Source organism: Pristiophorus japonicus, chromosome 14 (assembly GCF_044704955.1).
Source record: "Pristiophorus japonicus isolate sPriJap1 chromosome 14, sPriJap1.hap1, whole genome shotgun sequence".
Taxonomy (NCBI): domain Eukaryota; kingdom Metazoa; phylum Chordata; class Chondrichthyes; family Pristiophoridae; genus Pristiophorus; species Pristiophorus japonicus.
Window position 1 is genome coordinate 113,841,303 of NC_091990.1, and position 27,090 is coordinate 113,868,392.

The following is a 27,090-nucleotide window of genomic DNA, read 5'->3' on the forward strand; positions in this document are numbered from 1 at the left end:
TTAATTTTACGGTTCTAGTGTCGCTTTAATAAGGGGGCACTCGGCTTTATAGTTTAATTAAAATAGTTGTAGAGCTGTTGCATTGTGAGTGGCTTAGCCAGTCATGTGATGTTCACAAGACTCAGTAAAACCCCAGTCTGTTGGGTCTAGGTCATCCACAATGAGGTATGCAGTTGTGAGCCTGGCGGATGAACTGGTAATGTGTTGTGTGATTGTTAAACCTTTGTTAATAGACCAACTAGTTCTTAATAGCAATGTGTTGCTATGAATTCTTAAACAAAGAACCCATAAAACAAATACATTACAGGTCTCACTGGCAAGGCCAGTATTTATTGCCCATCCCTAATTCCCCTTGAGTAGGTGGTGGCGAGCAGCCTTCTTAAACCGCTGCAGTCTCTGTGATGAAGGTACTCCCACAGTGCTGTTACACTTCTTTGTAGTGGTTTTGGTACAATGGAGTGACTTGCTAGGCCATTTCAGTGGGCAGTTAAGAATCAACCACGTTGCTGTGGGTCTGGAGTCAGATATAAACCAGACCGGTAAGGACGGCAGATTTCCTTCCCTAAAGGACCAGATGGGTTTTTACGAAAATCAGGGAGTTACATGGTTGAGCAGGTTGGAGTTTAGAAGAATGAGAGGTGATCTTATTGAAATGTCTAAGATTCTGAGGGGTCTTGACAAGGTAGATGCAGAGAGGATGTTTCCTCTCGTGGGGGAATCTAGAACTAGTGGGCATAGTTTCAGAATAAGGTTAAAACGGACATGAGGAGGAATTTCTTCTCTGTGGGTCGTGAATCTTTGGAAATCTCTACCCCAGAGATTTGTGGAGGCTGGGTCATTGAATATATGTAAGGTGGAGATAGACAGATTTTGAATGATAGGGGAGTCAAGGGTTATGGGGAACAGGAAGGAAAGTGGACTTGAGGTAGAAGATCAGCCATGATCTCATTGAATGACGGAGCAGGGTCGAGGGGCCTGATGGCCTACTCCAGCTCCTAATGCTTATGTTCTTATAACCACTATGCTACAGGACCCATTTGTTTTCTTGTGACCTTAACGGGGAGTACAAACCTGCGTCAAAACTCCAGGCCTCAGCTGGATTGGCTGCAGTGTGGGTGCCTGTGTAACGAGAGGCACTGTGTTGTCCATTCGAATGGAAAATCCTGTGCATTTACCTGGGTTAGTTGGGATGCCTGCTGGGACAAAGACAGATGAGTGAGACGATCCCATCTAAAGACACAAGAGCCAGACATTTCGCTTGAAGCTAAAACACTGCCGCTTGACCTAGACAGATGCCAGGCACGGCGTGCCAACATGCAGAGGTGTCAACACCTTAAAGGACAGCACTGCAACCAGCCAGATAGGGCACAACTGTCTCTTCCTGCTCCGTGTTCCTAGCTGGCTTCACTTCCCAACACCTAGAATGTCAAAGGGGCCGTCTTTTGGATGAGACGTTGGACCGAGACCCCGTTTGCTCTCTTGGGTGAACATACAGGATCCCACAGCCACTATGTGCAAGATCATCGCTAAAACAGAAAATGTGGTCATTACCACATTGCAGTTATTGGAGCTTGCTGTACGTAAATTGGCTGCCGTGTTTCTTACATTACAACAGTGCCTACAATTTTTTTAAAGTACTTAATTGGCTGTAAAATGCTTTGGGATGTCTGGTGATCGTGAAAGGCGCAGTATAAATACAAGTCTTTCTTTCTCGAATTATCTAATTATACAGCACAGGAGGAGGCCACTTAGCCCATTGTGCATGTGCCGGCTCTGGTAGATCAGTTCCACTCACCTCCTCTTTCCCCATAGTCATGCAAAATTTTCCTTTTCAAGTATTTAAACAATTCCCTTTCGAAAGTGATGATTGAATTTGCTTTCACCGTACTTCCAGGCAGCGCATTCCAGATCATAACTCTCTCCGTAAACAAATTCTCATCTCCCCTCTGGTTCTATTGACAATTATCTGTGTCCTCTGGATACCGGCCCTTCTGCCAGTGGAAACAGTTTCTAAAAAAATTTATTCGTTCCTGGGATGTTGGCGTCAATGGCAAGGCCAACACTTTTTTGCCCCACCCTAATTGCCCTTTGGTGGTTAGCCGCCGCCTTGAACCGCTACAGTCCTTGTGGTGAAGGTACTCCCACAGAGCTGACTGTGTCGTAGCGGTTTGATACAACTGAGTTGCTTGCTTAGCCATTCACAGGGCCAGACCGGGTAAAGACGCAGATTTCCTTCCCTAAAGGGCATTAGTGAACCAGATGGGATTTTCTGACAATCCAATAGATTCATGGTCGTCACCATTACTGATAGTAGCTTTTTATTCCAGATTTATTTTATTAACTGAATTTAAATTCAGTGGTGGGATTTGAACTCACATCTCTGGATCATTAGTGTAGGCCTCTGGATTATTAGTCCAGTAATATAACCACCATGCTACTGTACCCTATCAAAACCTTTCATAATTTTGAACACCTCCATCAAATCTCCTCTTAACCTTCTCTGCTCTAAGGCGAACAACCCCGGCTTCTCCAGTCTCTCCACACTACTGAGGACCCTCATCACTGGTACCATTCTGGTAAATCTCCTCTGCACCCTCTCCAATGCCTTGACATCCTTCCTAAAGTGTGGCACTCAGAACTGGACATAATACTCCAGCTGAGGTCCAACCAGTGTTTTATAAAGCTTTGGCATACATTCCTTGCTGTTATAGTCTTTGCCTCTATTAATAACCCAAGGATCCAGTGTGCTTTTTTCACAGCCTTCTCAACTTGTCCTGCCACCTTCGCATATGTGTGCATGTGGACCCCCAGATCTCTCTGTTCCTGCACCCCATTTAAAATTGTACTGTTTGGTTCACATTGCCCCTCCTCACTCTTCCTTCCCAAATCACTTCACACTTCTTTGAATTAAATTTCATCTGCTTGAGCTGGCGTGCTACACGAGTGGGAATGTACGCGGGTGGGAAGGTTGCACGGGTGGGAATGATATGGGAGTGGGAATGATTCGAGAGCGGGAATGATACGGGAGTGGGAATTATACGAGAGCGGGAATGATACGGGAGCGGGAATGTTACGCGGGTGGGAATTGTAGGAGAGTGGGAATGATACGTGGGTGGGAATGATAAGCGGCTGGGAATGTTACGCAGCTGGGAATGTTACAGGAAAGTGGGAATATTACACAGGTGGGAATGGTATGAGAGTGGGAATGTTACGAGTGGGAATGATACGCGGGTGGGAATGATACGCGGGGAGGGGAATGCAAACAGCTAATGGCATTATCAGAATCAACAACATGCCACACAGGATGAAACTTTCAGGTACGATGTGCCTCGGCTAACGTGCTACAATCAAGACGAGCCTTTTCAAAGTGGCTGGGAGTGGCCAGCGAGCAGTTGGCCTGCAATCTCCTTCTCAGCACGTCACCAAATCCGAGCAGAGTCGTTCTACAGCCTACTGCCATGGGAAAGTATATCACTATTATCATAACCGTGCTCCATACTCCCCCACCCCCCCCCGCCGTCCCCCCCCATCAATACATGTAGAATCCACACTGCACAGAAGGAGGCCATTTGGCCCATTGTGCCTGTATTGGCTCTTTAAAAGAACTATCCAGTTAGTTCCACTGCCTTTGTTCTTTCCCCACAGTCATGCACACTTTTCCCTTGTTAAAGTATTTATCCAATTCCCTTTACTATTGAACTTGCTTCCACCACGTATGGCAGGATTACTGGCGTCTTCTGCATACAGAGGCAAAGCGGAATCACATTCAGTTCAGATTACTTCGAGAGTTTGGAGTTGGGCGCGCGACCACCGTTTCGTACCTTGAAGCGTGGGGGGGCACAGGATGAGGGTCTGCTGGAAAGATTCGTTGCACCCAAACTGAGCGGTCGCCGGCTGCAGTGGTATCCCGTGGTGCATCAGGGAAGGTCCAGTCGGCGCTAAATGCTAAACGAAGGCAGAAAAAATGCATCAGTGTCGGCGTCCCGGGAGTCCGCCTGCGACACACAGCGTCTCCGTTTCAGAAAGGTGCCGGCGATGCAGCCGAGAACTCAGGGTTTCACGCGCAAGAGGTAATGGTTGGGGAGATGTTCCTAACTGAAACCGAACACGAGCGTTCCTGAAAAGCCTCAATTATCTGCTGTCAGGTCTCCACTGCACAGATCCCAGCAATGTGCCCAACCCGTTCCCACGGTGTGCCCGGCAGGATTCTGTTCCTTATTTAATTTGCACAGCCCAGTAATGCGCCCGCTGATTTTTTTTTGGGGGGGGGGGAGGGAAATGCCCAATCAAATTATCGTGAATGCATGGTATCCAGCGACTTGAGCACATAAATCTAGGCTGACACTCCAGTGCAGTGCTGAGGGAGTGCCGCACTGTCGAAGGTGCCATCTTTCGAATGAGATGTTAAACCGAGGCCCCGTTTGCTCTCTCAGGCAGCCGTAAAAGATCCCATGGCACTATTTCGAAGAAGAGCAGGGGAGTTATCCCCGGTGTCCTGGCCAATATTTATCCCTCAATCATTATAACAAAAAACAGATTATCTGGTCATTATCACATTGCTGTTTGTGGGAGTTTGCTATGCAAAAGTTGGCTGCCACATTTCCCAAATTACAACAGTGACTACTCTCCAAAAGTACTTCATTGGCGGTAAAGCACTTTGAGAAGTCCGGTGGTCGTGAAAGGCGCTGTATAAATGCAAGTCTTTCTTTCTTTATACTCTCTAGGGAGTCTAGAACTAGGGGTCACAGTCTCAGGATAAGTGTTCGGCCATTTAGGACTATGATGAGGAGAAATTTCTTCATCAGAGGGTTGTGAATCTTTGAAATTCTCTACATCAAAGGCCTGTGTATGCTTAGTCGTTAGAGTATATTTAAGGCTGAGATAGATTTTTATGCACGAAGGTAATCAAGGGATATGGGGATCGGTTGGGAAAGTGGAGTTGACGTCAAAGATTAGTCATGATCTCGAGGGGCCTTATGGCCTACTCCTGCTCCAAAATTCTTATGTTCTTATGATACCACTCGCCACTGGTATAAAGCGAACGTGCTTCTCTGTCACTGTTTAAACCGGACGTGCGGGCATCAAAATATGGCAGCCTCGTCAGCTATTTCATCACTGAACTGTCCAACCAGGTAGGACCAGGCATCAGGATGCCTGACTGGAGCCTTGAGAGATGTCTGGAGGTTCTGTCACTAAAGTTACAGGGGGTTTGCATAAACCACGGGCCACCACAAGGCGGTGCTATTAAACAATGTACAGAAATCTCTTGACAATTGTTGACATTTCAAAGTTTGTTTCAAAGGAGCCTCTAAAGACACCAAACCTGGTTTTATATTCAGTTGCTGGGTTCACTGCTCCTGAGGTGCGAGTCTTGCATGGCCAGCGACAAGACCAAGCAACAGCAACTTGCATTTATATAGTATCTTGAATGTACTAAACGTCCCGAGCAATGTTCCCTCTAATTTTGTTTTGGTGCGCTGTCCCTTTAATTGGCTACTCACCCCATTCCAATTTTTTCGCATGTGGTGTTTCTTCCATGTAAAAGCTGGTAAGCGACCTGTGCGGGATCTCCACAACGCTTTGCGCGGCCGCGCAGCTTAGCAGGGACATTGGTCCCAAGGCGCTTCACAGGAGCGATTGTCACACAAAATTTGACACCGAGCCACATAAGGAAATATGCCACAGGCAACCAAATACTTGGTCAAAGAGGTAGGTTTTAAGGAGCGTCTTAAAGGAGAGAGGATTAAAACGGGGCCTCCAGAGCACCCGCTGATCACAGCCCCGCGGGAGGTGCAAATGGGGGAGTCAATGTCTGCCTTTAATTGCAACATCAAAACACATGCCGACATGGTGCAGCGTTCCTCAGCGGAGATGGGTAGTGATACAAAGTGGCTGTGCCAATCCAGTCATTCTGGAGCCACAGAACCTCACGGCACAAGAGGAGGCCATTTGGTCCAATTCTCTCAGTTTTGGGCTCCTTACCTAAGGAGGGATATACTTGCCTTGGAAGCGGTGCAAAGAAGGTTCACGAGATTGATTCCTGGGACAAGAGGATTGTCCTATGATGAGAGATTGAGTAGATGGGCCTACACACTTTGGAGTTTAGAAGAATGAGCGATGATCTCATTGACACGTGTAAGATACTAAGGGAGATTGACAGGGTAGATGCTGAGAGGTTGCTTCCCCTGGCTGGAGAGTCTAGAACCAGGGGGCATAGTTTCAGGATAAGGGATCGGCCATTTAGGACTGAGATGAGGAGGAATTTCTTCACTCAGAGGGTTGTGAATTTTTGGAATTCTCTACCACAGAGGGCTGTGAATGCTCAGTCATTGAATATATTCAAGGCAGAGATCACTAGATTTTTGGACTCTTGGGGAATCAAGGGATATGGGGATAGTGCGCGAAGGTGGAGTTGAGGTCAAAGATCAGCCATGATCTTACTGAATGGCGGAGCAGGCTCGAGGGGCCGTCTCACCTACTTCTGCTCCAAATTCTTCGGCTCTCCCCCCAGCCCTGAATCTTGCTCTGCTTCAAATACTTATCCAATTTTCCCTTCGAAGTGGTCTGTGCCACAACCACACCAAGGCATTCCAATAACCCGCTGTGTAAAGATGTCTCCGAACCCTTTCTCCCCACTCTCTCTTAGTGATCATTTTAAGTCGATGGTCTCCCTTCACTACACCCACCCCACTCCATCACTGGCTCATTAACCTGCGTCAGCTTGGCTCAGTGGGTTGCACCCTTGCCTCTGAGTCAGAAGGTTGTGGATTCAAGTCCCACTCCAGAGACTTGAGCACAAAAATCCTGGCTGACACTCCCAGTGCAGCACTGTGGGAGTGCTCCAGCGTCGGAGGTGCCGTCTTTCGATTAGATGTTGAATCCAGGCCCCATCTGCCCTCTCGGGTGGACGTAAAAAATCCCATGGCACTATTTTGTAGAAATGCAGGGGAGTTTTCCCTGGTGTCCTCGGGCCAATATTTAACCCTCAATCATCATCACTAAAACAGATTATCTGGTTATTATCACATTGCTGTTTGTGGGAGCTTGCTGTGTGCAAATTGGCTGCTGCGTTTCCTACATTACAACAGTGACTACATGTCTAAAAATACTTCATTGGCTGTAAAGCGCTGTAGAAATTCTTTCATTTAACCAGGAAGAAGCAAGCTTTCCCCTTACCTGGCTGTGTACAGAGCCCATTTTATTGAAAGCCACGGTCAGATTTGTGGCATTGTTCGAGGCAACCGGCCTCATAAATGGCATCTTATTGCGGTTTATCACATCGTATACATTCGGCCTCCATCTGCAGATATCCATGATGTGGAAACAAGACTTGACGCTGTGTGGGGGAAAAAACAAACAAACCCGGGTGTTAGTTGCACGAATCATAAACCTCTCGACCCCTTTTGGACTGTAATTACAGGTGCGGGGAGTTTACAACGCAGGAGGCCGTTCGGCCCATTGGGCCTGTAATGTATGCACCTGTGAGGATGCTCACAGTTTGTAGAGCTGTTGAGTTGGGAATGGCTTAGCCAGTCACGTGATGTTCACAAGACTACATAAAACCCCGGTCAGTTGGGTTCACAGATTTCCACAATGAGGCAGGTTGTTGTGAGCCTGGTGGATGAACTGGTAATGTGTAGTGTGATTGTTAAACCATTTACTAATAAACCAACTAGTTCTTAATAGCAACGTGCTGTGATGAATCTTAAGCAAAGAACCCATGATGCAAATGCATTACAGCACCTGTCCCGGCTCTTCGCGAGAACAATCCCATTGGCCTGCCCCCTCCATATTGTCATCCTCTTCCTCAAGTATTTATCCACTTTTCCCTGTAAAAAACCTCAACCATTCCCTGTAGCCAAGCATTCCTTCTTCTTAGGCGGTCCCTCGTATCGAGGATGACTTGCTTCCACACCAAAAAAGGGATGTGTTCACAGATGTTTCAATGAAGGACCTGACATTCCAGATCCCGAACTACATGTTGAAGGGTTGAAGATGCCTGTACGTGGATTTTTTTAACGTGTGGTGGCCGTTGCACACCAGCCACCACATGGGCTTGACAGAGCTAGGTCTTGTCCCAGTGGCAAGGATTAACCAAGACGATCCCAAGCATTCCATGCTCAAAACATCCCTCGGTATAAAGTAATTTCTTTCTTATCTTCTCTCTACTTGTTCTCAGTGACGATTTTAATTTCTCCCTCCCAGATTGAACGCTGCAGCTCAGAGGGTGGGTTAAGGATCCTTTCTGTCACCAAGTGCCAGCAGCTCTGTGTTACATCAGTTACAATCTTTGTGGCAACCAGATTCTTCAACCATTCCCTCAGCTGAAAGTTCTCTGGACTCTCTGAGCTCTCGCTTGGGAAGGGGACGCTCAGTCAGGTGACAGGCTGGCTTTGTAAAATCTGGGAGTCTGGTAGGAAAAGGTAAAGGAGGGAGGGAATTGAGGAGGGTGGGTCGGATAGGGGGAGGATTGGGGGAATAGGGAGGGGAGGAGAGGGACAGGGGAGAGGAGGAGAGGGACAGGGAGGGGAGGGGAGGGGAGGGACAGGAGGGTAGTGCGGGGCTGGGGCTGAGGGAAAAGAATTTGCTTGAATTTATCGGCACCTTATCTCATCGATCAGAATCATCTCCAGATGCTTTACATACAATGCAGTAATCTGGAGTGCGGTGAGTATTATAGGGGCGAACACAACATCTTTTTTGCGCAGTGTTAGATTTCACAAACAGCAATGAAATGAATAATCAGTCAAGGAGAGCTGTGAAATATCGGTGCAGGTATTAACAGGGAGGCGGGGTGTGAGAGGCAGAAACGGTGCGGGGGAGCCCGGGAGCGAGCGGGCAGCATGCCCGGACAGGTTGGGAATGTGTAGGCTCGGCTGATCATAAAGCCAGGGCTTCACTTAAATCAAACTTCCTGGATTCCTGGACAGACTCATTACATTGCCGGCGGGCGGGAGTGGGAATCTGTCCGCAGCCGAGGACCCACAGGAAAGGTCGCCCAGAGGTCACTGGGGAGGGGGGGGGGTTCTTTTGTGATTGGTGGGGGGCAGGGGTGAAAATCAAGTCTGGGGAGGCTCGAGGACTCCCTTGGGAGGCCTGGGGCAGCACTTCTGCTCCTCCTAACCCACAAGGAGTTCAAGCAGACGGATATTCCTGAGACTTGCCGTGGCTTCTTCTGGCCAGCCATGGAACTGTGAGGAGTAAATATCTGATGGATTCGAACATTAAAATGGCGACACAGGTTCTGGCAGACCTCCCCGGGCCAAACAGAATGTTACTGTCCGTGTGTTATGTGTTTCAACATCCAGGACAAAACAGCCCACTCAATCGGTACCTCATCCACTGCCTTCAACATTCACTCCCTCCACCACCGGTGCACTGTGGCTGCAGTGTGTACCATCTACAAGATACACTGCAGCAACTTACCAAGGCTTCTTCGGTAGTACCTACCAAACCAGCGACCTCTACCACCTAGGAGGACAAGGGCAGCAGGCGCATGGGAACACCATCACCTGCAAGTTCCCCTCTAAGTCACACACCATCCTGACTTGGACATATATCGTCGTTCCTTCATCGTCGCTGGGTCAAAATCCTGGAACTCCCTCCCTAACAGCACAGTGAGAGTACCTTCACTACACGGGACTGCAACGGTTCAAGAAGGCAGCTCACCACCATCTTCTCACGGGCAATTAGGGGATGGGCAATAAATGCTGTCCTTGCCAGCGACACCCATATCCCCAGAACAAGCTAAATAACTCGCCTGCACAACAACAGTCATAACTCTTCAAAATCAATGCCTTTCTTGAAGGAGACTGACATGCTCTGGCACAATAAAAATGCTATTTTAATGCAAATCATTGACTTAACATCGGCATGCCAGAAGTGGTGCAGATCTACAATGAATGATCCAAGGACTGGCTGAATGCTAAGACTTTTCTGCAGGACATAGAGGGAGTGGGTGGGTGAAGCTGCAGGGCATAGATGAAGGGGACGTGATTGCACAAGAGAGGGTGCAGAGGAGATTTACGAGGATGTTGCCTGGACTGGAGAATTTTAGCTATGAGGAAAGATTGGTTAGGCTGCGGTTGTTTTCCTTGGAACAGAGGAGGCTGAGGGGAGACCTTATTTAGGTGTATAAAATTATGAGGGGCTTAGATAGAGTGGATAGGAAGGACCAATTTCCTTGAGCAGGGGGTCAACAAACAGGGGGCATAGATTTAAAGTAATTGGTAGGAGATTTAGAGGGGATTTGAGGGGAAATGTGTTCACCCAGAGGGTGGTGGGGGTCTGGATTCACTGCCTGAAAGGGTGGTAGAGGCAGAAACCCTCACTACATTTAAAAAGTACTTGGATGTGCACTAGAAATGCCATAACCTACAGGGATACGGACCAAGAGCTGGAAAGTGGGATTAGGCAGGATAGCTCTTGGTCGGCTGGTGCGGACACGATGGGCCGAAATGGCCTCCTTCCGTGCTGTAAATTTCAATGATTCTATGAAGCCTGCAGCGTTACGGCAAACAAGTGAATGGGGCCCGGCTCGTTTATTTGTTTTTACGGTGAGGACGTACTGGTTACTGTGTGGAAAGTCCAGCAGGTGCTGCATGGTTACAAAGGAGTGGCTCATTGTCTCCACCGGAGTGATCCTCTTCTCAGCATCAATCAGCAACATCTTCTTCAGCAGGCTGACAAACTCCATGCGGTCAGCCTTCTCCGCCAACAGGTCACTTCCCTCCAAATCCATCACCATGTTCACCTGAGGCAAGAGCACATTTTACATTTACAGCAACAACTTGTATTTATATAGCCCCCTTAACGTAGTGAAACGTCCCAAGGAGTGTTATAAAACAAAAAAAAACAACTGACACCGAGCCACATCAGAAGAAATTATGGTCGGCAACCAAAAGCTTGATCAAAGAGGTAGGTTTTAAGGAGTGTCTTAAAGGAGGAAAGAGAGTTAGAGAGGCAGAGAGATTTAGGCAGGGAAATCCAGAGCTTTGGGTCCAGGCAGCTGAAGGCATGGCCACCGATGGTTGAGTGATTATAATCAGGGATGCACAAGAAGGCAGAATTTGAGGAGTGCAGATATCTCGGGGGGGTTGTGAGGTTGAAGGAGATTACAAAGGGGTGGGGCAGAACTGGGCGATCTTACTGTCATCACCTCATGCCCAGTGAGGAACTCAAAATCCATTTAAAATTAATTCCCAGCCTCCTATGTATAAAAGGATTTTTTTTCTCCTTCATCACCAATGCCAAAGTGCTTGGCAGAGAGCGGATAGGCGATTCCCTCCTAGCTCTCCATTGGTGCCACTGTTGAGTTGTACTCAGAGCTGGACACTTACATAGAAATACAGCACAGAAACCTGCCATTCGGCCCAACAGCACCATGCTGCGTTGATGCTCCACACGAGCCTCCTCCCACCCTAATTCATCGAATCCCATCTAAGTCTGCCGACTTCAGGTACGTGGCTGGTGAATTCGCCGTTCTGACCTGAAGCACATGGGCCTGCCTGGAGCTTACATCAACTATATTCTGCCCCCCACCCACACACACACACACACAAAGGCAGGCCGAAGCAGAACTTAAGAATCCTTACAGATAAAAAGCCTCCCGTCGCTCAACACTGTACAAAGAAGAACCCCGCCGTCACTTTGAAAACATCTCACCTACACCACTCTCAACAAAAGATCAAAGAGAACCTCACAGCTTGATAAAAAGAGAGAGAGAGATTAGCACATTGTCAGATACCCTTCCGAATAGGACAGGTATTCATTACACAAATCCCAAATAAAGTTCCTGTATCGGAAGTCTTGATGTACTCCTGCCTCACGCACCATGCAAATGACATATGTAGTGATGTCATGAAATATATGTACATGCTTATATATAGAATAGGATAAATACTTGAAGGGGATAAAGAACAGGGGATGGGACTTATTGGATAGTTCTTTCAAAGAGCCAGCACAGGCATGATGGCCGAATGGCCCCCTTCTGTGCTGTATCATTCTAGGATTCAATGCCCATGATTATAAAATATGCGTGCGAATGTACACCTAATAGTACAGTGAACTTGCATTTATATAGCGCCTTTAATGTAGTAAAAACATCCCAAGGCGCTTCACAGGAGCATTACAGGCAAAATATAACACCGAGACATATAAAGTGCTATTTCAAGGCATATGGGGATCAGGCGGGAAAGTGGAGTTGAGGTTGAAGATCACTGAATGGTGGAGCAGGCTCGAAGGGGTGTACGGCCTACTCCTGCTCCTAGTTCTTATGTTCCTCATGTGAGCAACAGTTTAGTCAAAGAGGTAGGTTTTAAGGAGCATCCTAAAGGAGGAGAGAGGTGGAGAGGTTTAGGGAGGGAATTCCAGAGCCTAGTGCGTGGACAGCTGAATACACGGCCGCTAATAGTGAGGCGATGGAAATATGGGATGCGCATGTGCTCCATAAAATATATTTGAACGTACACCTAGATGTAAAATGGCTTTATAAAATACGTGAATGCACTTCCTTGAGAATTAAAAACAAAACAATCCTGTGTTGTTCAGCCAGCCCGAGACTTTCAGAAACACTTTCAAAATCAATGCACTTATAGTGCGGTCTCTCCCCTCGACTCGATGTTGAAATGGGTGATATAGGAGGAAACTCCTCAATAGTCCGGTTTGCTGCCCTTACTGTAGTAGGTTTCCAGCTGGGCATCGTGCTGTGAGCACGGCAACGCGTTTTTTGGCCGCTGATACTTACATGCGCTATATCATCCAAACAACCAAAAATATATTTTCTGGCTTCTTTTGACTTCATCCCTGTTTCTGCCTCATGCCCTTCCGGAGTCTAAAGCAAAATGGAGGATTAAAAAAAAAATTAAGAACAAAAAAAATGCAAGGCGGAAAGAAAAATCAATCAAGATTCTCAGTTCTCACTTCCGTTTCGGAGCACTGACCACTTTACCGAAGTCTTTCTGTCGGTGGTTTATTGGTTTCAAAATGCAGATCTCCCCTTAGTAATGTTGATCTAATCCACACCCGCCCAGTGATAACCCCCAAACCTCCTGTTATCAGTTGCCAATGAGGCTGTACGCTCTCTGAAAGCGCATGGTGCATCTGGTTAACGCCACGGAGCAAATGTTGCAGCCAAGCAATGGTGAGAAACGCATCAAAAAAATACCTGCGGGAGGTAACTGCACGGCGGATTTGTCAACCAGAAACAGATGAGAGGACAGGGGAAGCAAACACGATCGGGTCACCCCGGCCAGTTAACCACGAGTCAAATCTTGGGTTACTCTACCTTGTGTAAGGCCCCATTCATGCTTTGTGTCACAGCGAAGTGCATCGGGTGAGCATCAGCACAAAGTATATTGTGTGGGCATCAATACAAAGGGCTGGAAATTTGATTGCACCTCTGTTGCGGCATTAATCCAGGCGGAATGGTACTTTTAGCACCTTGAAAAAGTTTGCACCTTCCACCCAAAAATTTGTTGGAATCAGTTGAAAAACTGACAGAGGCATTAAATCAGCCGTTGCACACCAAACCGACTTGGGGGGGGGGGGGTATGACGAAAGTTCCGTCGGTACATTTTGCAGACCCATTGCTCATGTGCGGATCTCCGAATCAGATCCCAGGAAAAGCCGAGTCTTAAAGGCACAGAATAGTAATGCACCCATAAAATCACTTGTTTTCAACCTGTACTGTTATCTCTGTCTGTCGCTGCAAACTCAGAGGTTCACGCACCGTGCTGTGTATAAACGTTGCACTGATTGTGACCTCCGAGGAAAGCGCTTCCTCATCCCTTTAAGTAGCCACCAGTTAAGCCTATACCGACTGTTTTTCCAGACTTTATTGGCGGGCACTCAATGTGGCGCACGCACTGAATGTGCGCATTGCACCAGGAATACGTCATGATCGGAGCGATCGTCAGCAGCCAGGGGCTAATGGTTTGCGCCCTGGTGAGCCTCTAATGAATTTTCAGTCGGGGTGCTAAAAGCTGTGCTCCCGGTCGGTAACCTCTTACGCTCCCATTAACTCTGGCCGCTAACTGAGGCATCAGGCAACTGAAAATCCAGCCCAAAGTGGATGTGTGAGCACCAACATAAAGTGTATTGGGTGAGTATTAATGTAAAATGCTTTGGGTGAGTAAAATTAACACATTGGTTTGAGTACCCAAAGATTACAGCCTAAAATACACAAATTTCACCTGTAGATGGAGGGAAGTATTTGCATCTGATTCTGATCATGGATTGCAGCGAGTTTTAAAAATTACCTTCATTTTCCACCCTGAATATGTTATGTCGGTCTCTCTGGAGAAGAACCGTGTTGTTTTTGTTCCTACATTTAATAGATGATCTCCTGGTAACCCTTGTGTTTGTGAAATATAACGTATCTGTGGAATAAAAGAAATCCATTAATCATTTCACATGCTAGATTTAGTGAAATATATGCAAAGCATAAATACTGGATGGAGTGCTTCATGGAAACAGTCTTCTCCTGGTCTAGTAGTTATTGGTTCAGCATTTGCAACATTAATGCAAAACAGTACAAGACCCAGTAAAACACAACTTTTTTTTGTTGGGCCATGTATTAAATGCCATTTAATGACACAGCTTTTCCACTTCTCCAGTTCCGCACCCCAACCGGCGAGGAGGGGAGCTTCAGCAGCCTGAGGCAACTTGTCCCCAATGACCCCATTCTCTCGGTACTATCTCACTGCTTAATATATTACTTCCCTTCTTTTTGCCACCAACACACACACTAACTTAAAGTTAAGCAATTCAACAACTTGTATTGATAGAGTGCCTTTAGCGTTGTAAAACGTCCCAAGGCGCTTCACAGCAGTGTCATAAGACAAAAAATTTTGACACCAAGCCACATAAGGAGAAATTAGGGCAGGTGACCAAAAGCTGGGACAAAGAGGTAGGTTTTAAGGAGTGCCTTAAAGGAGGAGAGAGGGGTAGAGAGGCGGAGATGTTTAGGGAGGGAGTTCCAGAGCTTAGGGCCTGGGCAACAGAAGGCACGGCCACCGATGGTTGAGCAATTATAATCAAGGATGCTTAGGAGGGCAAAATCTCGGGGGGCTGTGTGGGCTGGAGGAGATTACAGAGATAGGGAGGGGCAAGGCCATGGAGGGATTTGAATTCAAAGATGAGAATTGTGAAATCGAGGCGTTGCTTAACCAGGAGTCAATGTAGGTCAGCGAGCACAGGGGTGATGGGTGAGCGGGACTTGGGGTACCTTCAGACAGCTCCCACCCCGCACTCTGTGCTATTGTTATCATATCAAACCAAATACGACACTCCTCATGTTATGCGTATAGATCCTTTATTTTACAGGGTTTCCTTGTATTAAGTAAACCATGTTCTGTCAGTGCCTTCTGTAATATATTTGCTTCATGGGTTCTGTGCTTAAGAATTCATAGCAACACATTGCAATTAAGAACTAGTTGGTTTATTAGCAAGCGGTTTAACAATCACACTACACATTACCAGTTCATCCACCAGGCTCACAACCACCTGCCTCAGCGTGGATCCCATGAACCCAACTGGCTGGGGTTTTATTGAGTCTTGTGAACATCACGTGACTGGCTAAGCCACTCCCAACTCAACAGCTCTACAACTATTTTAGTTGTAATTTTAGAGCTGTTGAGTTGGGAGCGGCTTAGCCAAGCCTGTGAGCATACTCACAGGTGCATACATTACATCTTCAGAAGCACCGAGACTGCCCCTGAAAGGGGTTTTGCCTGGTGCCTCCAACCAAAAATATAAGCAAAGGTCAGTGAAATGGCAGCCATTTTCAGTCTGGTTGACCTCTTGACCCAACCATGTATATTTAACAATGCTCACCGATGCTGACCTCTCCCTGACAAAGGGTGCTGCCCATATCTGTCAAATGTCCTGATTCAATCAGGACGTCACAATTTTGCAGATCTATTTTTGATCACAACCTCAAAGCGCTATTCCTAACTTTTAAGATGCCACTCATGTGTCCGTACCATACAAACCCCTCGCTCCCGATCACAATCTCCTTTCGCTGCACCACACTCGATCTCTCCTGGGCTTCTCTGTCCCTGGTTTACATGCAGCTTATTAGAAATGCCCTGATTATACATTGAAGACTAAAAGTGTGACTAGGCTTTAAAACCCTATTTGTCAGCCAGGCACTTCTTTGGGGGGAAAAAAGACATGCTTTAAAAAAATATAGTTGAAACTATTTTTCCCTGCATTTTACAGCGACAAAGGGGAGAAATATAGTGGTGCTGACAAAATAATCATGAAGTGGGAGAATCTGAATATGTGATACTACAAGTAATAATATAGTCATCCTCGATTCCGGGGGATTGCCTAAGCAGAGAAGAATAATATCGAATGTCCCTAACTGGAGCCTTTTGAGTTTTGGCGGCTGTGTCACTGATTTTTTTTCATTCATGGAATGTGGACATCACTGGCAAGGCTGACATTTATTGCCCATCCCTAATTGCCTTTGAGAAGGTGGTGGTGAACCGCCTTCTTGAACCGCTGCAGTCCCGTGTGGTGAAGGTGCTCCCACAGTGCTGTTAAGGAGGGAGTTCCTAGATTCTGACCCAGCGACGATGAAGGAACGGCGATATATTTCCAAATCAGGATGGTGCAAATCTGCACACAAAAAGTTACTGTGCAGGTACAGCAGTAATCAGGAAGGCAAATGGATTGATGGCCTTTATTGCAAGGGCGATAGAGTATAAAAGCAGATAAGTCCTGCTACAACTGTACAGGGAATTGGTGAGGCCACACCTGGAGTACTGCATACAGTTTCGGTCTCTGTAGTTAAGGAAGGATATACTTGCATTGGAGGCTGTTCAGAGAAGGTTCACTAGGTTAATTCCAGAGATGTGGGAGTTGGCTTATGAAGATAGATTGAGTAGGAGTTCAAAAGAATGAGAGGTGATCTTATCGAAACATGTAAGATAATGAGGGGGCTCGACAAGGTGGATGCAGAGAGGATATTTCCACTCATGGGGAAAACTAAAACTAGGGGGCATAATCTCAGAATAAGGAGCCACCTATTTAAATTTGAGATGCGAAATCTGTGGAATTTTCTGCCCCAGAGAGCTGTGGGTCATTGAATATATTTAAGGCGGAGATAGACAGATTTTTGAGCGATAAGGGAAAAAAGGCAAATGGGGAGCAGACAGGGAAGTGGAGCTGAGTCCATGATCAGATCAGCCATGATCTTATTCAATGGTGGAGCAGCCTCAAGGGGCCAAATAGCCCACTCCTGGTTCTATTTCTTATGTTCTTATGTATAAAAATATGAGGGGCCTAGATAGAGTGGATTGGAAGGACCTATTTACCTCAGCAGAGAGGTTAATAACCAGGGGACATAGATTTAAAATAATTGGTAGAAGGATTAGAGGGGAGTTCAGGAGAACTTTATTCATCCAGAAGGTGGTGGGGGTCTGGAACTCACTGCCTGAAAGGGTGATAGAGGGAGAAAATCATTGCATTTAGAAAATTACTTGGATGTGCACTTGAGGTGCCGTAACCCACAGGGCTACGGACCAAGAGCTGAAAAGTGGGATTAGGCTGGATAGCTCTTGCCGATTGGCCTCCTTCAATGCCATAAATTTCCATAATTCAGTACCTGCATCACAATCTTCTGCAATGGGATAGCATTGATGTGGGTCGTATTATGTGTGGTATCATCCAAATTCAGATCGGATTCCTTTGGTTCGCGCCTGGTTAATGTCGCGGACTGCCTGCAGGGACGGTGCAGCCTGTAATTGAGGCAGTACAGGTCCTAATCAACGGCCACATGCCCTCTGTAGGACCTCTCAGCATTTATCTGATTGAGTATCTGACCTAATTGAGACAATCAGCCTGTTTCTACTCAAAAGCAAGTGATCCACTGGCAGAGATTCCCAACGCAACTCTGCAGCATTTGACTCAAACTGCACACTGCTCAGAAAAGAGCTTGTGGCATTTACCATTTACTGTGCTGGAATACTGAGTAGCGGCTTAGCATGTAGGGCCTGTGAAAGAACATTTTATGAAGAGTACATGCCGGAGAATAGCATTTCGCAGTTTGAACTCGAACTGTAAGCAGCACTGAAAGGGCAGCGCTCTACACAGGCGGGAGTACAAACCAGCCTGACTTCAGAGAAAGGAGATAGATTTACACAGATTTACCCTGGCGGTGTTTAAACACATAAGAATCAGGAGCAGGAGTAGGCTATATGGCCTGTTCCACCATTTAATAAGATCATGGCTAATCTTCAACTTCACTTTCCCGCCTGATCCCCATATCCCTTGATTCCCCAAGAGTCCAAAAATATATCTATCTCAGCCTTGAATGTACTCAACAACTGAGTATCCACAGCTCTTTGGGGTAGAGAATTCCAAAGATTCACAACCCATTGAGTGAAGAAATTCCTCCTCATCTCAGTCTTAAATGGCTGACCCCTTATCTTGAGACTATGCCCCCTATTTCTGGACTTTCCAGCCCGGGGAAACATCCTCTCTGCATCTACCCTGTCAATCCCCCTCAGAATCTTATATGTTTCAATGAGATCACCTCTTGTTCTTCTAAACTCCAGGGAGTATCGGCCCAATTTATGCTCTACACGAACCTCCTCCCACCTGAATTCATCCCATCCTATCGGTGTATCCTTGTATTCCTTTCTCACTCATGTGTTTATTCAGCTTCCCCTTGAAGACATCTATGCTATTCGCCTCTAACTTTAACAACTCTGCCATCAAACCGAGGGAGTGGACTTTCATTAGCAACATTCCACTGGACCAATTTGAATACACTGAGTTAAGTGAGTTGGCATTCAGTTGCTCTGCCGAGGAGATTGCGTCATCCCACTTAACACTCCACATACGTGCAGAGTTGTCATGTTTATACATAGAAATTATAAATTTAGAAATGTATCAACGTACATGGGTCAGCGCTGAAGTGCTTTGCAACATAAACCTTATCTACACCTTATCCAGATATATTTCTTCTTCTTCTTCTTCTTACAAAGTATTGCATAGTATTCCTGACTCTGTTGGTCAGAGCATAAACTAGGAAATAGTGGGGACTTGTAAAAAGGGAGCAGCAATAATCATTGGTGAATTTAACCTCCATTTTGATTGGGGTATTGGGCTGGATGGTCTGTTTCTGTGCTGTAAATTACTATGCACGAGTCTCCCATCCCCCTCAAATGCATTGATGCTATTTGCCGCAACTACACACTATGGCAGTGCGTTCCACATTCTCAACACTCTCTGGGTAAAGAAGTTTCTCCTGAATTCCCTATTGGAGTTATTAGTGACTATCTTATATTTATGGCCCCGAGTTCTGGTCCCGCCTGCAAGTGGAAGCATCTAGGTCTACCCTTTTATGATCTTAAAGACCTCCATCAGGTCACCTCTCAGTCTTCTCTTTTCTAGAGAAAGAGCCCACCCTGTTCAATCTTTCCTGACTCTGTTGGTCAGAGCATAAACCAGGAAATAGTGGGGACTTGTAAAAAGGGAACAGCAATAATCATTGGTGAATTTAACCTCCATTTTGATTGGCAAATCAAATTGGTCAGGGTAGCCTTGAGGAAGAGTTCATAGAGTGCTTAAGGGACGGGTTCTTTGAGCAGTATGTAATGGAACCAACCAGGGGCAGGCTATCTTAGATCTGGTCCTATGTAATGAGATAGAGTTAATAAACAATCTCCTAGTAAAGGATCCCCTTGGAATGCGTGAACATAGCATGGTTGAATTTCAAATTCAGATGGAGGGCGAGTAAGTTGGATCTCAAACCAGCATACTAAGCTTAAATAAAGAAGACTACAAAGGTATGAGGGCAGAGTTGGCTAAAGTGGACTGGGAAAATAGATTAAAGTGTCGGACGATTGATGAAGGGATTAAGGGGTTATCGGGAGCGGGCTGGGAAGTGGACCTGAGTCCATGATCGGATCAGCCATGATCGTATTAAATGGCGGAGCAGGCTCGAGGGGCCGTATGGCCTATTCCTGCTCCTAATTCTTATGTTCATATATAACAGTGGCGTACATTTAAGGAGATAGTATATAACTCAAGAAAAATATATTCCAGTGAGGAGGAAAGGGTGTAAAAGAAAAGACAGCCATCCGTGGCTAACTAAAGAAATAAAGGATGGTATCCAATTAAAAACAAGGGCATACAAAGTGGCCAAAACTAGTGGGAGGACAGAAGATTGGGAAGCTTTTAAAAGCCAGCAAAGAATGACTAAAAAAATGATTAAGAAAGGGAAGATAGACGATGAAAGTAAACTAGCATAAAATATAAAAACAGATAGCAAGAGTTTCTATAGGTATATAAAAAGGAAAAGAGTGGCTAAAGTAAATGTTGGTCCCTTAGAGGATGAGACCGGAGTATTAGTAATGGGGAACATGGATATGGCAGAAACTCTGAACAAATATTTTGAATCAATATTTACGATAGAGGACACTAAAAATATCCTAACAGTGGATAGCCAAGGGGCTATAGGGGGGGGAGGAACTTAACACAATCACAATCACTAAGGAGGTGGTACTCAGCAAGATAATGGGAGTAAAGGCAGATAAACCTCCTGGACCTGATGGCTTGAATCCTAGGGTCTTAAGAGAAGTAGCGGCAGGGATTGTGGATGCATTAGTTGTAATCTACCAAAATTCCCTTGATTCTGGGGCGGTTCCAGAAGATTGGAAAACTGCAAATGTAATGCCCCTATTTAAAAAAGGAGGCAGACAAAAAGCAGGAAACTATAGACCAGTTAGCTTAACATCTGTGGTTGGGAAAATGTTGGGAGTCCATTATTGAAGAAGCAGTAGCAGGACATATGGAAAAGCATAATTCAGTCAGGCAGAGCCAGCATGGATTTATGAAGGGGAAGTCAAGTTTGACAAATTTGCTGGAATTCTTTGAGGATGTAACGAACAGAGTGGATAAAGGGGAACCAGTGGATGTGGTGTATTTGGACTTCCGGAAGGTATTTGACAAGGTGCCACATAAAAGGTTACTGCACAAGATAAAGGGTTGAGGTAATATATTCGCATGGATAGAGGATTGGCTAACTAACAGAAAACAGAGTCGGGATAAATGGTTCATTCTCGGGGTGGCAATCAGTAACTAGTGGGGTGCCGCAGGGATCAGTACTGGGACCCCAACTATTTACAATCTATATTAATGACTTGGATGAAGGGACTGAGTGTAATGTAGCCAAGTTTGCTGACGATACAAAGATGGGAGGAAAAGCAATGGATGAGGAGGACACAAAAAACTTGCAAAAGACAGGCTAGGCGAGTGGGCAAAAATTAGGCAGATGGAGTATAATGTTGGAAAGTGTGAGGTGATGCACTTTGGCAGAAAAAAAATCGAGGAGCAAGTTATTATTTAAATGGAGAAAAATCACAAAGTGCTGCAGTAAAGTGGAACCTGGGGGTCCTGGTGCATGAAACACAAACGGTTAGTATGCAGGTACAGCAAGTGATCAGGAAGGCCAATGGAATTTATTGCAAAGGAGATGGAGTATAAAAGCAGGGAAGTCTTGCTACAGTTATACAGGGTATTGGTGAGGCCACACCTAGAATATTGCGTACAGTTTTGGTTTCCATATTTACGAAAGGATATACTTGTTTGGAGGCAGTTCAGAGTAGGTTCACTAGGTTGATTCCGGAGATGAGTGGTTGACTTATGAGGAAAGGTTGAGTAGGTTGGGCCTCTACTTATTGGAATTCAGAAGAATGAGAGGTGATTTTATCGAAACGTATAAGATTATGAGGGGGCTTGAGAAGGTAGATGCAGAGAGGATGTTTCTAATGATAGGGGAGACTAGAACGAGGAGACATAATCTTAGAATAAGGGGCCACCCATTTAAAGCTAAGATGAGGAAGAATTTCTTCTCAGAGTGTTGTAAATCTGTGGAATTCGCTGCCTCAGAGAGATGTGGAAGGTGGGTCATTGAATAAAGGAATAAGGGGTTATGGGGAGCGGCAGGGAAGTGGACCTGAGTCCATGATCATATTAAATGTCGGAGCAGGCTCGAGGGGCCATATGGCCTACTCCTGATCCTATTTCTTATGTTCTTATGATCGGTATAACTTCTTAGTTCTGGTATCTTTTGTACCTGCTCCAATACCTCTATATCCTTTTGATAATATGGAGACCAGAACTATGCACAGTATTCCAAGTGTGGTCTAACCAAGGCTCTGTACAAGTTTAACATAACTTCTCTGCTTTATAATTGGACATGTCTATTCGCCTGTCCTCATTGGGTTAAGACCTTCTCCCACCGTTCAAAGAAGTTCCTGCCCCCACCACCCAAGTTCCTGAACTCCCCCCAAGTTCCTGACATTCTCCCCCTGCCCAAGTTCCTGACCTCCCCCTCCCCGCCCCTTGGGTTCCTGACCTTCTCGCCCCAAAGTTACCACCCCATAGATTGGGCACTGTGTGTGGATCACGGATTGTTAACAGGTTTATTGGGTATGAAGTGAATAGTGACAGCTTTAAACACAATCAGCCAGGTGTAGGGGGAGGAGAGGGAGACTGTGGTGCGGGTGTAAAAGAGGTGGGGTTGGAAGAACGTGATCCGACTTACCATCTCGATCATGTTCTCATCCCCCCCCAGCCCTTTAGACCTGGATCACGTTCTTCCTCCATCCTCACTGTGCCCTCTGTGTTATTTACCGACCCCCCGCCTTGAGTTCCTGACCTTCTCTCCCCGTGTTCTTGACCTCCTCCCTCTCTCTCCACCTCCTCCCATTCCCTCACTCGCTCCTCCAATGCCCTCTCTCTCACCCCTTCTATTCCCTTTCTCTCCCCGCTCCGATTCCCTCTCTCTCACCTCCCATTCCCCACTTCCTTTCCGCCTCCACCTTCTCTCCTTCTCCAATCCCCTCTCTCTCTTCACCGATCCCCTCTCCCCTCTCTCTCTTTCTCCCCCCGTCGATCTCCTCTCACTCTCTCCCAGTCCAAACCCCCTTTCTCTTCCCCCTCTGATTCCCTCTCCAATCCCCTCTCTCCCTCTCTCTCCCCTTGCCAATCTCCTCTCACTTTCTCCCACTCCAATCCCCTCTCTCTTCCCCCCTCTGATCCCCTCTCTCTCTCTCTCCCCCTCCGATTCCCTCACTCTCTCTGAAGGCTGCAAAGACGTGTGTGTAGATAATAACAGCGATACTCTAGGCAAAAGTCCTGGCGACTCCTTTAGCACAGTCATTGATGATCTAAAGATATCCCAAAAGCCCTAGTAGCAGACTCAGGCTCGACCAGCAATGGCAGCAGCTCCAGGCTTGGCAACACAGTTCAGCCCCACTTCCGGCTTTCTCATATATCGTACTGAGTACGCGAACGGATCGAGTGCGCATGCGCAGTACCAAGCAGGTGCTCATGCGCAGAGGGAGTCAAAACATGCCGTGCAAATAATCACTTCGTTATAATTCTAACCTTCCAGAAATAAATCTTTGTGCTTTGTTTGCTTTTCCTATGTCCTTATTAACCTGCATCGCTACTTTTAGTAATTTATGTACCCGTACCCCCAGATCCCTCTGCTCCTCTACCCCATTTAGACACTTCTGACTCAAAGGCAAGAGAGTTATCAACTGAGGCAAGTTGACATTTTGATATGCTTAATGGATCTGATATGCTTGATGGATTGAAGAAGGCATTCCCATAGGGTAACAATTGGATGAGTGGGGTTCAGTCAGTGTTGCATTCATGTACAGCTCAATGGCCAGACTTGCATGGTTCCTGGGAGGACCAAAAGACTTTGGAAACGTCCAGTGTACTTATTGTTTAGAAAGCCATATAATTAATTGAATGAATGTTTATTAAAAATGCCACAAGTATACAGTAGTGACCAGCGCGGCATGTTCTGATTAAGTTATGTTGAAAGCTATCGAGGCTGGGGATCAATCTCTGCACCAAATTCAGTTTCAAAAGAAGTGTATTGCAGATTTAGATATTTGTCATAAACATGCTCACTTTTCTGTACAGCACTGACTAGTGCATGCCATCAAACTGAGAGAGCATGTTGCAGATTTCTCACCTATACGGGATTTTGCCAAACGGTTGTCTCTTTTTGTTAAGAAAATTCATTTTTGTTTTTACTCCATCCCAGTGAAAGTGGAGAGCGTCAGATGAGAACTCAAGAGGCTCGTTTAAAAATATCTTCTGCTGCTATGAGGTAATGAGAGCCGGTATTGGCATGGAAGAGCGCGAGGTTGGTGGATGACAGGTGAGTGTAATTCAAGCACATTATATAGGACAGGGAGCTCGCAATTAGACATATATCACAAGTCTAGTGACCCGATGCTTGGCTCAAGAATGATCAAGACGACGCAGAATGGTAGAATTGTACAGCACAGTAGGAGGGTGCAATGTATGCACCTGTGAGGGTATAGTATGCTCAAAAGGTTTGAAAGGTGTTGAGTTGGGAGTGGCTTAGCCAGTCACCTGATGTTCACAAGACTCAATATAACCCCAACCAGTTGGGTTCGGGGGATCCATGAGGAAGCAGGTGGTTGTGGACCTGGTGGATGAACTGGTAATGTGTAGTGTGATTGTTAAACCTTTGCTAATAAACCAACTAGTTCTTAATAGCAATGTGTTGCCATGAATTCTTAAGCAAAGAACCCATCAAGCAAATACATTACAAAGGCCATTTGGCCCATCGTGTCTGCGCCGACTCTTTCAAAGAGCAATCCAGTTGGTCCCACTCCCCCACTTTCCCCATATCCCTGCAATTTAATCTCCTTGAAATATTATGCAATGCACTTTTGAAGGCTACTATTGAATCTGTATCCACCACCCTATCAAGCAGAGCATCCAAATCCTAACCACTTGTTGCGTGGAAAAGCTTTCCTTCATGTCTACTCTGGTTCTTCTGTCAATTCTGGGGCCCTCTGGTTATTGACCCTTCAGCCACTGGAAAGAGCTTCTCTTTATTTACTCTATCTAAACCCTTCATGATTTTAAACACTTCTATTAAATCTCCTCTTAGCCGTTTCTGCTCTAAGGAGAACAACCCCAGCTTCTGATAAGGTAAGATATCAATGAACTGGTCAAAGATATTAATGAACTGGTCAGGTGGACAGAAAAGTGGCAAGTGGAATTCAATCTGGGGAAGTGTGAGGTAATGCATTTGGGGAGGGCAAGGTAAGGGAAAACACAATAAATGGTGGGACACTGAGAAGTGTAGAGGAACAAACAGACCTTAGAGTGCAGGTCCACAGATCCCTGAAGGTAGCAGGCCAGGTAGATAAGGTGGATAAGAAGGCATACGGGATACTTGCCTTTATTAGCCGAGGCATAGAATACAAGAACAGAGAGGTTATGCTTGAACTGTATAAAACATTAGTTGGGCCACAGCTAGAGTACTGCATGCAGCTCTGGTCACCACGTTACAGGAAAGATGTGACTGCACTGGAAAGGGTATAGAGGAGATTCACAAGGATGTTGCCTGGACTGGAGAATTTTAGCTATGAGGAAAAATTGGATAGGCTGGGCTTGTTTTCTTTGGAACCGAGGAGGCTGAGGAGAGACCTGATTGAGGTGTATAAAATGATGAGGGGCCTAAATAGAATGGATAGGATGTATCTATTTCCCTTAGCAGAGGGGTCAACAACCAGGGGGCATAAATTTAAAATAATTGGTAGGAGGTTTAGAGGGGATTTGAAGGGAAATGTTTTCACCCAGAGGCTGGTGGGGGTCTGGAACTCACTGCCTGAAAGGGTGATAGAGGCAGAAACCCTCACCACATTTAAAAAGTACTTGGATGTGCACTTGAAGTGCCGTAACTTACAGGGCTACGGACCAAGAGCTGGAAAGTGGGATTCGGCTGGATAGCTCTTTGTCGGCGGCTTATGATTCTATGATTCTCCAGTCTATCCAGATAGAAGCAGCGGGAGATCGTAAATCAACCCCTCCCCAAAATGGATAATTAGTCCAGCGCCATCGAATTTTACATTTAATACCGAGTGGGCTTCATAATCCAGCCGCAGCATTGCCAGGATTAGCAGGATTTTGTTAGGAGATCAGAGTCTGTTACTGATCAGCCTGCTGTGATGCATACGGTAGCCCACAGCTCTTGCATTGTTCCGTGCCGAGGGCTTTGAATTCAGCGCTCTTTGTGCTGGGGAACCTTCAGTCAGAATTGCCCGGAGCTCGCAAGAACTGGCCTGGCTGCTAGGCCTGGATTCACACAGCAGAAGCTACTAAAGGTCACAAGTGAGCAATCACTCCGGCCTCCTCAACCATTTACTGTATCTGCTGAGCACAGGATCTGTCTGGAAATAAATACAAGCTAAGCAATGTGTGTGTATGTGTGTGTTCTTTTTTTTTAAAAAACTATATAGTCTGGATCCAACTGTGCCAAAAATGCAATGTCTGGTTTAACAAGCAGCATGCTCCAAAATTTCTGTTTCTGATCAGAAGAGGGATTTAGCCGTCGGAAGTTAGCCAATTGCTGCCGGCACTAGCTTTTTTGCTTATTTTCCACAAAAAACGGGGCGGTCGGCTGGCTGCAAATGAAAGGGATTCCTGGCAAAGGAAAAGAGTATGTACAACATCAACGCTAATAGTTAAGTCAAACAGGTACTTAGTTTTGAGGTTGCATGTATTTGCACGGGCTGCTGCCGTTACTGTCGAAGCTGAAAGCTGCTTGAATCAACAGCCCAGCCACCCTTACTGGCAGTGATTCAGAGAAAGAAAAAGAAAGACTTGCATTTATATAGTGTCTTTCACATCTCAGATGTCCCAAAGCGCTTTACAGCCAATGAAGTACTTTTTGAAGTGTAGTCACTGTTGTAATGCCGGAAACGCGGCAGTCAATTTGCGCACAGCAAGCTCCCACAAACAGCAATGTGATAAATGACCAGATAATCTGTTTTAGTGATGTTGATTGAGGGATAAATATTGGCCGGGACACCAGGGAGAGAACTCCCCTGCTCTTCTTCGAAATAGTGCCATGAGGTCTTTTATGTCCACCTGAGAGAGCAATATTTAGAAGAGCAAGAGAGTTCTCCCTCGGTGTCCTGGCCAATATTTATCCTTCAAGCAACATAATTAAAACAGATTATCGGGTCATTATCACATTGCTGTTTGTGGGAGCTTGCTGTGCACAATGTGGCT

General features: G+C 46.0%; 1 protein-coding gene across 7 annotated transcripts in view; it reads right to left on the reverse strand.

The window, feature by feature from the left end:
• The window catches only part of hipk3a (homeodomain interacting protein kinase 3a), a 285,348-nt gene that overhangs the window by 32,973 nt on the left and 225,285 nt on the right, over positions 1-27,090 (reverse strand). For 6 of the 7 annotated variants that reach the window (XM_070899500.1, XM_070899497.1, XM_070899501.1 and 3 more), the window contains 6 exons: positions 14,259-14,378; positions 12,746-12,832; positions 10,569-10,753; positions 7,177-7,336; positions 3,822-3,945; positions 1,072-1,196 (listed from right to left, as the gene is read on the reverse strand). In XM_070899500.1, the coding sequence (XP_070755601.1) occupies positions 1,072-1,196; positions 3,822-3,945; positions 7,177-7,336; positions 10,569-10,753; positions 12,746-12,832; positions 14,259-14,378 (801 nt within the window). The remainder of the gene's footprint in view (positions 1-1,071; positions 1,197-3,821; positions 3,946-7,176; positions 7,337-10,568; positions 10,754-12,745; positions 12,833-14,258; positions 14,379-27,090) is intronic. The other variant, XM_070899496.1, reaches the window with a different exon arrangement.